At 44.3% G+C, this 12675-nt stretch overlaps 1 protein-coding gene across 2 annotated transcripts in view; it reads left to right on the plus strand.

Annotated features, from left to right (window-relative positions):
- Positions 1 to 3632: 3632 nt before the first annotated feature.
- LOC110516649 (protein piccolo) overlaps positions 3633 to 12675 on the plus strand; it is a 65641-nt gene continuing 56598 nt past the window's right edge. The window contains exons 1-3 of one of the 2 annotated variants that reach the window (XM_090213650.1): positions 3633 to 3902; positions 6442 to 7480; positions 9821 to 10849. In XM_090213650.1, the coding sequence (XP_090069776.1) occupies positions 3694 to 3902; positions 6442 to 7480; positions 9821 to 10849 (2277 nt within the window). In that variant the 5' untranslated portion in view covers positions 3633 to 3693. The remainder of the gene's footprint in view (positions 3903 to 6441; positions 7481 to 9820; positions 10850 to 12675) is intronic. The other variant, XM_090213651.1, reaches the window with a different exon arrangement.

Consider the following 12675-nt stretch of genomic DNA (forward strand, 5'->3'; position numbering starts at 1 on the left):
CAATGACCATCCACTGCTATAATAAACACAATGACCATCCACTACTATAATAAACACAATGACCATCCACTACTATAATAAACACAATGACCATCCAATACCATAATAAACACAATGACCATCCACTGCTATAATAAACACAATGACCATCCACTGCTATAATAAACACAATGACCATCCACTGCTATAATAAACACAATGACCATCCACTGCTATAATAAACACAATGACCATCCACTACTATAATAAACACAATGACCATCCAATACCATAATAAACACAATGACCATCCACTGCTATAATAAACACAATGACCATCCACTGCTATAATAAACACAATGACCATCCACTACTATAATAAACACAATGACCATCCACTGCTATAATAAACACAATGACCATCCACTGCTATAATAAACACAATGACCATCCACTACTATAATAAACACAATGACCATCCACTACTATAATAAACACAATGACCATCCAATACTATAATAAACACAATGACCATCCACTGCTATAATAAACACAATGACCATCCACTACTATAATAAACACAATGACCATCCACTGCTATAATAAACACAATGACTATCCACTGCTATAATAAACACAATGACCATCCACTGCTATAATAAACACAATGACCATCCACTTCTATAATAAACACAATGACCATCCACTGCTATAATAAACACAATGACCATCCACTGCTATAATAAACACAATGACCATCCACTACTATAATAAACACAATGACCATCCAATACTATAATAAACACAATGACTCTCCACTGCTATAATAAACACAAGTACACAAGTTAATGGCTGCGTTTTATTCCAAGAGGATGTTCCCTCCCCTCTGACCTCGTTCACTCCCCTTCACAGGTCTGATAGGGCTGGATAGGTGAAATGCAATATGGTGGGAACTAGATGGATCTAGTGATTACACCTACCCAGTTGTTTCTATCCATGAGGGCAATGAATTTAGGCCGAGGGATCTTTTGGATTGAAACACAGCCAATTACAAGATATCTGTAGAGAAATTGCTCACCGCAATGACTCTCCCACCCTAGGACCTCTCCTCTGCCGTTACCCAGGGAGGGAGAGCCTAAAGCGGGGTTACAGAGGACATATCCAACCTGGAGCTCTGTAAGCTGTGAATAAGCACTGACCGTCACATGACAGCGCATCCCACTGATGGAAAGCACAGTGGACGCTCTATAATATCATAACCAGTGATCTGGAGGGTGTGCCTGCTTAAAATATAGAATTAGAATCACTGTGTGTGGAGGAAGTGAGTGTGGAACTCCGCTTGAGCTACAACTGTGTGAATAGTTTTCATATTGTGGATGTTTTTTGAGAATATTATGTATAAATCTGTTACGAATTAAAAGAATGGTACATATTTTCCCAATAAACTAGGCATCATGTTTGGTTGGCAGGTAGCCTAGCAGTTAGGAGTGTTGGGCCAGTAACTGAAAGGTTGCTGGTTCAAATCCCCAAGCAGACTAGGTGAAAACTCTGCTGATGTGCCCTAATTGCTCTAGGGTTGCTGTCAATAATGGCTGATTCCTGTCTCAGGGGGAGTTGGATACGCAAAAAAAGAATAATCCAATTCACACATGTGCTTGAACATGTGTGAAATAGGACAAATGTAAGCCCACTTAATGATTATTATATGTAGATTAATACATTCGGTGTAAATACCAAACTGTTTACGTGGAGTAAATACCAAACTGTTTACGTGGAGTAAATACCAAACTGTTTACGTGGAGTAAATACCAAACTGTTTACGTGGAGTAAATACCAAACTGTTTACGTGGAGTAAATACCAAACTGTTTACGTGGAGTAAATACCAAACTGTTTACGTGGAGTAAATACCAAACTGTTTACGTGGAGTAAATACCAAACTGTTTACGTGGAGTAAATACCAAACTGTTTATGTGGAGTAAATACCAAACTGTTTACGTGGAGTAAATACCAAACTGTTTACGTGGAGTAAATACCAAACTATTTACGTGGAGTAAATACCAAACTGTTTACGTGGAGTAAATACCAAACTGTTTACATGGAGTAAATACCAAACTGTTTACGTGGAGTAAATACCAAACTGTTTACGCGTATTAGTGTATCAGTCAAGTCACAAGGGGCCCTATTCAATCAAAAACTGTTTCCATTTTTCCAGGATTAGCTACATGCCACATGAATGTCCAAAACTATAAACAGTATTCGGCTTGGTACATGAATCCAAATTGTACCAGAACACCACAAAGACCTGGTAATAGGATTTTATTGAATAGTGTCAAGGATACAGTATGAGGAAAAAGCAGCTAATTGAGGTTCAGTGCAGATAAACAGATCCAGCCATAGTGATGCACTCTGGGAAATGAAGTATCATCCAAGCCCCATGTTCACCAACTTTATTTTATTTTATTAAATCAGGTAAGTTGACTGAGAACACATTCAAATCAATTTTTAAAAAATGTATTTGTCACATACACATAGTTAGCAGATGTTAATGCGAGTGTAGCGAAATGCATTCTCAGCAACAACCTGGGGAATAGTTACAAGGTATGAATGAGCCAATTGTAAACTGGGGATGATCAGGTGTGAGTTCCAGATTGGGAATTTAGCCAGCATACCAGGGTTAACACCCCTACTCTTCCAAAAGTGACCACAAAGAGTCAGGACACCTGTTTAACATCACATCCGAAAGACAGCACCCTACACAATCTAATATTTTTTTAGACCAGAGGAAAGGGTGCCTCCTACTGGCCCTCCAACACTAGTTCCAGCAGCATCTGGTCTCCCATCCAGGGACCGACCAGGACCAACTCTGCTTAGCATCAGAAGCAAGCCAGCAGTGGGATGCAGGGGTTGTATGCTGCCAGTCCGGTAGTGGAGAACTACATGATTTGCGGGGTGTAGTTTCAATTAAATCAATCAAAATCGTGATAATATATTGAAGATGTGTTTTGTCTGGAACAAAAGCATGCACACCTGCACACTTGACCCAGAGCACTACAATGCTATAATGGCATATCACTGGCATTTAGGTGTGTGTGTGTGTGTGTGTGTATACATCTGGATGTGTGATGCCTAAACACTTGAACCCACTCATTGTAGGCCTACCTTGAGATTACATGATCATCGTGATATTTACATAATAGCCAAAACGTCACCAGGACGTCATGTATTCCAGAAATCAATAGTCAGCAGCTTAAGTCGTGTCATTGTAGTAAAGGTTACAAATGAGTAAAGGGAAATACACTTGCCCCTTTGAACTAACAAGAGCTCTTCTGTAGCCTACACGTTATGTTTTTAACGGTTAACGTTGATCCCTTTAAAGCCTACATATTTTCCTTCAGTGAAGTCTTCTGTCACCTGTCAGATGCGGAACATGCGCGTTTGAGAGCGCAGGGAGAGAGGGAGAGGATGTGGTGTAGTAGGATAGAACTGAAGACAGACCCGCACGGAGAACCGTCGTCCATCGACAGAAGAGATGCGCGATATCAACACAGAACTGAGAGAACGAGGGAGAGGGCGATGTAAAGATGGAGAAATAATTTGAGATGCACGCAGAGTCGAGGGGGGCCGTTTTCACCGCTTTTCACCACGTTCTTTGGAGCTAGAAACGCTGAGCGTCGCGTCGAAATCGAAACGGGGGGCGGCGGGAGGGGGCCATCATGGGGAACGAAGCGAGCCTCGAAGGCGGCGAAGGGGTGCTTGCTGGATTACCGGAGGGGCTCGCACCGGACGGGAAAGGAGGCTTCATTCGGACCTCCACGGGGGCACAGGTGGACCTGAGCCAACTCAGCGAGGATGACAGAAAGCAACTCGCCGCGGCTATGTCAAGGGCGCAAGCCAACAAGCCCGGGGGCGCGCCCGCTCGAAGGCAGGATTTTACTGGCATTTTTGTGCACTTTAAAATGTCCACTCCTCTCCGTACCCCGTCATTTATCGGGCCTATTCATGAAAGAGAACGAAAGGCGTGTGTTTGTGCCGTGTTTTGATTAGGCAGAGCACTGCAGCTTGTCAGCAGTGTATCACTATGAATGCACAGGAAAGGAGAATGCATGTTCACACCCATTCACATTTACCATGGGGATAGATGATACCATTCAAAAATGGGATAGGTGGTTATTGTTATTGACATTTACAAAGATAGTCTTGAAGCATTGATACCCATAAGACCAATGCTGTTTTTACCATAAATTGTTAATTCGCTTAATTTATTAATTTAAAGCATCTGGTAAAATGCTGGACAATTTGTCAGTTCGTTCACAATACCGCATCAGATCAAATATTAGAATGCACTAAATGGTATGATACTGAAATAATCTCTTGTAACAATTATTTGCATGCGAATTACTGCCTAAATCGTTTAATTGTGCCATTATCAAAGGATAGCCGCTGTAAAATCGGTGGTAAGACACCAGCGTTTGTAAAGAAACGAAATGCCTCCTGGGTAAAAATTACTCTGTCAAGCCACTGTATTTTTCCCCACGAAGGACGCTATCATCCCAAACAAATAGCCTCTCCACTCACGGTGCCAACATTGTATATCACCATTCCAATGTTGTCAATTATATATCATAACCTACTCGTATTTACATAGCTTCTATTGCAAATATATGTCAAGAGTCGATATTCAGGCCGACGCTGGTTGTGTGTCCCCTATTGACCAACAATTCCCACCAGTATATCATTAACATATACATTGGAACACGATACACGTTATCACAAATTCCTTATCACTAATTCGCTCTGTTGGTGAGAACAGTTATTATTACCCAAGCCAGAATAGGGGGAGGGGATACATACATATTAATGTGGCTATATATAGAACAGCGATCGCAAATGTCATCACAGTCATTGATTTCCCCTTATTGCATCTTGAAAGTGGGTTTTGAATTTAATTTTGTAAATGGAAAGATATCGAACATCTTGTGGAAGGAAGCGCATTAGCCAAGTGGATGAGCGGTCTGTCTATGAGCTAGTTGCTTTCCATGGTGCTGAAACCAACAGTTGCCAATAGCAGAACTGGCGGGCTGTTTTTGACACATAAAGGAAAACTCCACCCAAAAACGATATTTTGGTATTTGTTTCATTAGTCCATTGTTGACATATTGCCAACATTTTTTGCTTGTCAGCAATCAAGTTTTTTCAAGATATGTAACTTTCAAAGTACAGAAATCATCCACATATGATGTATTTTGCATCATATGATGCTGCGTTTTGCATAATTTCTGTATTTTGAATGTTACATAACTTGAAAACTCTGACAAACAAAATATGTTGGGTCTATGTCAACAATGGACTAATGAAACAAATACCAAAAGATAGTTTTTGGGTGGAGTTTTCCTTTTAAACACCAATTAGCTTATGGTCTGTTGGCCTCAAATAGGAAGCTATTTTTCTCTGTAATTCATGCTTTACCTTCAGGTCAAATTCACAATGACGCTTCACTGTTCCAAACCTGAACCGCATGATCTTATTTCGTGCTCGGCATTGATCTATCTATCATCTACGTGATAGGTTCAATCTCAGTTGATGAGTAGCTGGGTTGCACCTGACAGCAGTGTAGGCTAGGCTGTCTATCCCGCCTCTCAGCTCGATCTAATAAGGCCATCTCATCTTACCCCATTGAGCTGTTTCTCACTCTCTCTCCTATATCTCCATGATCTCTCAACTGTAGATGTCATTCAGAGCTATTCACTTTCCCATCAGCACTAGCCTAGGGCTGGTAGTATGCTTGCTTTGTGCTCGCTGTGCCGATGATAGGCCTATGTCCAATGGCTTTGGGGTGAAAGGTTAGCTTGTTGTGTCGGGCAGAGGCTTAAGTGCATTTCATCATTGAGCATTTAGCCTACAGTATTGCTCAATACCCCCAAAGAGCCACACCTCATGTAGGCCTTGTAGTTAAGTAGGCTATGTTATTACAACACACCATACCAGATTGTTGAGATGTCTGTAGAATTTGAGTGATGAGTTGTCATATAACAATTATCATTCTTAATGATTTGGTTGTTTGGAAGATGTGTTTATCTGGGATACATATGTGTCTGTATGTGTGTTGAATGATGTATTTAGGAGCTCTTCTGCGGCGATGGTGATCATGAGTGTTTAATTAGTCTCATCTCTAAGTTTGCCAACCGGCAAATATCAGCCATTTGATAGTGTAAAGTAGCTTCCCCTCCTTGTCTCCTCTCCTTCCTCTTCGCTGATCTGAAAATGCAACAACATGGTGGAAGCCTATGGCAATTTGCTTTCACCTATCCAGCTCTGTCACATCAGTACAGATTAAGGAAAGGAGGGAATGAAAGGAAGTCACAGAGTATTGAAATGTATACACACCATCTATTTCCATTTGTACTGCCAAATGACTCTTCTTTGTTTGTTTGTTTCTTTCTTTCTCACACTCTCTCTCTCAGGCCCTCGGAGGCAGATGTTCAGCAGCGGCCCCAGCAGCCAGGAGTTGGACCCTCTGTTCGGCTTAGCAAGAGTCGCACCGTAGACGCGTTTGGAGAGGGCCCCACTGGCAGGCCGGCCCCTGGCCGCAGTCCCTCGTCCCTCAGCCTCTTAGAGTCCCGATTCAGGCAGGAGCCTAAGGACCCAGAGAAGAAAACAGGCATGTTTGGCTCCAGCTTCCTGAGTGGGGCCAACCCGCTTAACGCTGTCTCGTCCATGACCTCCCAGGTGTCCTCTGGAATGTCCTCAATGTCCTCCGAGGTCACCTCCATGGGCTCCGGGGTCAACATGCCCTCATTTGGCCTGTTTGACAAGGAAGAAAAGCCTGGAGAGAAGCCCCAAGGTGGGCCCCCAGGGCCAGGCAGCAAGGGCCCCCAGCAGGGGGGGCCAAGACCCCCTGGCCCCGGACAAGGGCCCAGACCCCCTGGGCAGCAAGGGCCCAGACCCACTGGTCAAGGACCCCTTGGGCAGCAAGGGCCCAGAACCCCTGGCCCCGGACAAGGGCCCAGACCCCCTGGGCAACAAGGGCCCAGACCCACTGGTCAAGGACCCCCTGGGCAGCAAGGGCCCAGAATCCCTGGCCCCGGACAAGGGCCCAGACCCCCCGGGCAGCAAGGGCCCAGACCACCTGGTCAAGGACCCCCTGGCCAGCAAGGACCCAGACCCCCTGTCTCCGGACAAGGGCCCCCTGGGCAGCAAGGGCCCAGACCACCTGGTCAAGTCCCCCCTGGGCAGCAAGGACCTAGACCCCCTGGCCCCGGTCAAGGGCCCCCTGGGCAGCAAGGACCCCCTGGCCCCGGTGCACAGCCAGGCGGGCCAGCTAAAGCTGGGGGTCCCCCTGGTCCACAAGGCCCTGGTAAACCACCTGGAGGTGGGCTGTGTCCGCTGTGCAAGAGTACCCAGCTCAACGTGGGCTCCAAGGAGCCGCCCAACTTCAGCAACTGTACCATGTGTAAGAACCAGGTGTGCAGCCTATGTGGATTCAGCCCCCCAGACTCGGAGGTAAGAGAATGCCCTCTCTCTCTAGCTTGCTTTCTTCCTCTCTCTCTTTCTCCTGTTCTCTGGTATATATTTATACTACCCTTTCTCTCTCTCTCCACCGTATTTCCATTTTCCCACACTTCCTTTGTCGCTGTTCCTCTCTCTCTCTCTCTCGCTCTCTCACTTACCCTTAAAATGTATTTGTACTGTAGTTTGTGCTGACTGAGGGTCTATTATATGGTGTTTTTTCACATCACATTCTGTCCCAGATGTATCAGACACTTCATTCAATTAAATGTCTACTGCCAGTGTCATTGCATAGATACAACAACCAACGTATGCCTTGAATTAGTTTCAGTTTTCTGTTTCTGTTTCTGTTTATTAGTACAAAATTCACCCAGCATGTCTAAATGACATTTCAACTTCACAAGAGACGCACAGTACACCATTACGGTACAAAATATACATAAAAAAAGGTGAATCAATCAAAACCAACAGTTAATTCTCATATCTAAAGAAGCAGAGCGATAATTTTTAAGCATTAGCATTTTTAGCATTAACATTTTTAGCATTAGCATTTTTAGCATGAGCCTTTTCAGCATTAGCCTTTTTAGCATTAGCCTTTAAGCATTTAGCGTTCCAGAGATGCCCATGCAGTCAGGCCTAGCTCTGGAAATGCCCCCCATATTAACGCCACACAGCTTGAGGAACAGAGGGGCCATATGGACAGTGGGGAAGCTATCAAGGTGACTCATGTCATGGGCACAGGAAGCCTCCAACCGCCGGTCAACGTCAGGTTTCAGTAACCAACCACACGAGCCATGCACCCCCGAGGCATGATGCCTGTTGAAACTGAGGGGGGCAGGTGATCTGATACTTATCCATATAATGTATTTATTATAGATATACAGAAAATACAATACAAATAATGAATTCAAAGATTTGGTCATCAGTGCCCCTCTCAAAAAATAATATCTTTGCACACACTATCAGATAAAACAGCAGAATCACAAAGTGGTCATATTTTGCATCTCTTTTTCTGGGGGTAGAATTATTGAGCATGGTAATCACAAAGAGGGAACGGAAATGTGAGTGTTGTTCTATGCAAGAAGATACTGATAATAACCATGTCAATATTGTCCTCTTTTGTAGGGTTTCTTGTTGTAGACAATGGTAACCAAGGCCATGTCCTGTGTAGTGAACAAAAACATTACACTGTAGCTAAGCTAGTTGTCAGGATATGTGACGAAACTCCATCTTTAGAACAAACACACAGTATATATCATGTAGGAAATCAGTATGAATATCTAATGATGTATTTATAAAGTGTTACAGATGCATCAATACAGTTGTTTCCCATTTCTAACTAACCATGAAATGCATCTACTTTCATCAGAGTACTTTTCTTATATTTCAAGAACGACTCAACCAATAAACATCTCAAATTAAACAAATAAAATGGTTTGTAAAGATGATTTTCTGCCTGAAATTAGAGAAATATTCCATTTGTAATGCAGCCTTGTCAAATAGTACATTTAATGGTGGTTCTGCAAATTGCCACGATCTGCAAATACAGCTCCCGTTACTGCAACACGTAATTAGTATAAATCATTCAATTAGCTTTTAAATCCCTCAAGAACTGAGCGAAAAACAATTTACAGTGTGAAAAGAGAATCATGTTATTGAGATTGACTAATTAAGTTGTATTTTTTCTCTGAATTACTGTGATGTTTCACTTAAAGGAAAGGATTGTGTGTGTGTGTGTGTGTGTGTGTGTGTGTGTGTGTGTGTGTGTGTGTGTGTGCATGTGTGTGTGTGTGTGTGTGTGTGTGTGTGTGTGTGCGTGTGTGTGTGTGTGTGTGTGTGTGTGTGTGTGTGTGTGTGTGTGTGTGTGTGTGTGTGTGTGTGTGTGTGTGTGTGTGTGTGTGTGTGTGTGTGTGCATGTGTGTGTCATTGTGTGTGTGCGTGTGTGTGTGTGTGTGTGTGTACCTGTATATACACTACATTAGGGCTGTGATATTAGAATGTGATATCACAATATTGTTTTCATGGCAAATATATATATAATATAAAACAATACAAAGCAGAACATACTGTTTGGTCCTTTAAAAACCTGCTGGATGTAAAATATTGTGTGCTATAACTCGGAAATTAAATAAATGTCACTCTGGGTGACAACATAATGGTATTTGTTTCCAACATTTGGGCTGTTTTCCTAAAGAAGTTAAATCCGCTTTGTGTTTTGTTTCCTTGCCATGTTACTAATGAGTATCACGATACTGGTACTGTCCCGGCCATACAGTACATGTGTGTATATGTGTGTGTCGTATGTGTGTCTGACCATGTTTTGTATCTTTTCAGGGTAAAGAGTGGCTGTGTCTCAACTGCCAGATGCAGAGGGCTATGGGGGGTATGGATGACCCTCCTATGATGGGCAAGGGCTCTGCCCCTCCTTCACCCTCAAGGAAAGACCCTGGCAAAGATGGCAAGAAGCCCAATCTACTGATTAAGCAGCAGAGCATCTCCGACAGAGGCTTAACCCCTCCAACCACGCCCAAACAGAAATCCCCCGGCCCATCTTCCCCGAAAGGCAGCCCCCAGCCCTCACCGGCCAAAGGTAAACAGGAGTCCAGCTTCTTCGGGGGCCTGGGGGGCATCAGCCTAGGGGGGCTCACCGATGTGGCCAAGCCTCCAGCCGCTGCCTCCCAGGCGGCCGAGTCCATCACGGGAACAATGTTCAGTGGCTTTGGTGGGTTCACTGGATCAGCCAAACCTGATCGGGCCAAAGCCGCTGCTGGTACCCAAAAAACAGCAGAGTCGGTGACGGGAAAGATGTTCATCGGGTTCGGTGGTTTTACTGAGACAGCCAAGCCCCCGGCGGCTGCCTCCCAGATGTTTGGCTTTGGCTCGTCTATCTTGAGCTCGGCCACCAACCTCATGACCACCGACTCTGTGGACTCTGTGGATGAGAAAGCTGGTTCTCCTGCCGATTCTCCTGCCGGTTCTCCTGCCGGCTCTCCCCCAGACTCCCCCTTCTCTGCCCCTGGTTCTCCCCTCGGTTCTCCCCCAGACTCTCCCTTCTCCGCTCCCGGGTCCCCCCCCGACTCAGACAGCCCTGACACCCCACCTGCCTCCAAGAAGGCCCCCAAACGTGCCGTCTCCCTGCTGAAGGACCAAAAGTCCATAGAGGCAGATCCCTCCGTGGAGCCTCTGAAAGCGGGGGAGCAGCTTACTACGGCCACAGGCTCGGGGGCCCAGGAAAACTGCCCTCTGTGTAAGGTGGAGCTGAACGTTGGATCAGCAGACCCCCCTAACTACAGCAACTGCACCGAGTGCAAGAAGAGTGTGTGCAACCTGTGTGGCTTCAACCCCACACCTCATCTTGGTGAGGTAAGACCAGTACAGCTTTCACTACTGCTAAAATAGAAACAGTTCTGCTGAAAGGTACACAAACCATACAAGGATTTCAGCTGTTTCCATTGTTACAGTAGGTGGGTTAGGGCTACAGTCTTCTGTACACTCCATGTTGTTCAGTCACTCACTGGCTATATAAAAACCACATCTGCAGTCAATTTGGTTTCTATATCTTCCAATTGTAATCAGGACACAAATATTGACACCCTGTTTAAAGGTACCCCTCTTACCATAAGTGAACCTGAACGTTGGTCACGGTGGTCATGACTGCTGCATGTGTTTGACCTTTGAGGGAGTGGTTTGTGGTTGATGCGTTTAGCTTTCCCTAGCCTCCTAGCTGCCCTGTAGTCTAACTCTAAGCCATTGTGGGGCTAGGTTAATAAGGCTAAATGAATGCCATTTAAATGGCCATCTCATTATTGAGCGACATTTACACTTCAAAAGGCTGCCACTTGACTCTGTAATCTAAGAGAGGGGCGTGTGTGTGTGTGTGTGTGTGTGGTCATAGGGACCAAATACTCTTTAATTTCTCATCTTCCTAGGAGGTTATAGAGTGTTATTACTAGTGTGTCCCATTGACGCTGAATTAACATACATCACTTACATTCAGTTCCCAAGAACAGATGGTTTATGGGGTCATTCAATTATATTAATGGAAGAACTGCACAGAATTTCATTCAGTTCAGCGAATCAAAGCTCACTGTCAAACAGTATTCTGATGGCAAAATACAGCAGTAGCCTACTTATTGCTTGTCTACTGTGTAACTGCTGTATATTTTGGTTGACAGGTCAATAGGGTGTAATACGGGTAGCGTTGGTTTCTCAATTGAACTGTGCCTAGATTGTCTTTGTTATCGACCATGTCTGGCTCGGCTTAGGAGCTACTCACAGTGTAAGTTGTTCAACCTTGAGTGAAAGCAGTGAACGTGTTGAAAGCAGGTATAGTTGAGCTCACGCAATGGCAGGTTTGGCGTAGCTTCACATGCTAGCTTCCCTATGCTAGTAGGTAGTTTAGTGTTTAGCGGTGTAGCGCGTGGCCAGTTCCCTTAGTAATCACGCTACTGGTCTATTTAAGGTGTTCCGGGGAGATTAGGCAGTCTAACTCCTTGTCACATGGTGAGAACCATGACTCCACCACCACGCACAACAAGATGGCAGCCACTCCATTATGAAACAACGTCACTGAAAAGGCTCTCTATTTTCTCGTGGAGTTCATCATTTACGTTTAGGTTTATTTAACATTATTGTATGTAGAAACACATACACTGTGATGTCATACAGTACTTCAAACGACAGTTAAAATAGAGGTAGATCCTCATGTATCTTTGTGTTGGCTTAGACAGCCAGTTACCACATACTACTATGTACCCTAAGGTTGTTACTAGTGTAACTACCTCATTACTACACAGGTGGCACTTACTTTACCTACTAATTTTAGCTCCTAGAGGAGCAAAGGCCCTCAGGTTACGGCCTCTGGACTACACAGGTCAACTCAATATAACATGCTACCAATATCATAGACTGGTATGTATCGCTGTGTTGTCGTACTGACCCATCTTTGGCAGTAATGAGGAGCAGCGTATTCCTCAAATGAAGTCCAAGGCACAGGGAAATGTGTAATTACGTTGGGGAGATCAGCATCCTAGGTGATTATGTTCTTAGACGGCCTAATGAGCCAAAGATTAGGTGTCTCTGGACCAGTGTGTCTTAACACGAACCAATATACTTGTTTTGCTCAAAATCAGGGTTGTGTTCATTAGGCACCAAACTGAAGAAAACTGACTGAAATAGTGAGGGACTAG

Source organism: Oncorhynchus mykiss, chromosome 21 (genome assembly GCF_057628025.1).
Source record: "Oncorhynchus mykiss isolate SJ-2025 chromosome 21, ASM5762802v1, whole genome shotgun sequence".
NCBI lineage: Eukaryota > Metazoa > Chordata > Actinopteri > Salmoniformes > Salmonidae > Oncorhynchus > Oncorhynchus mykiss.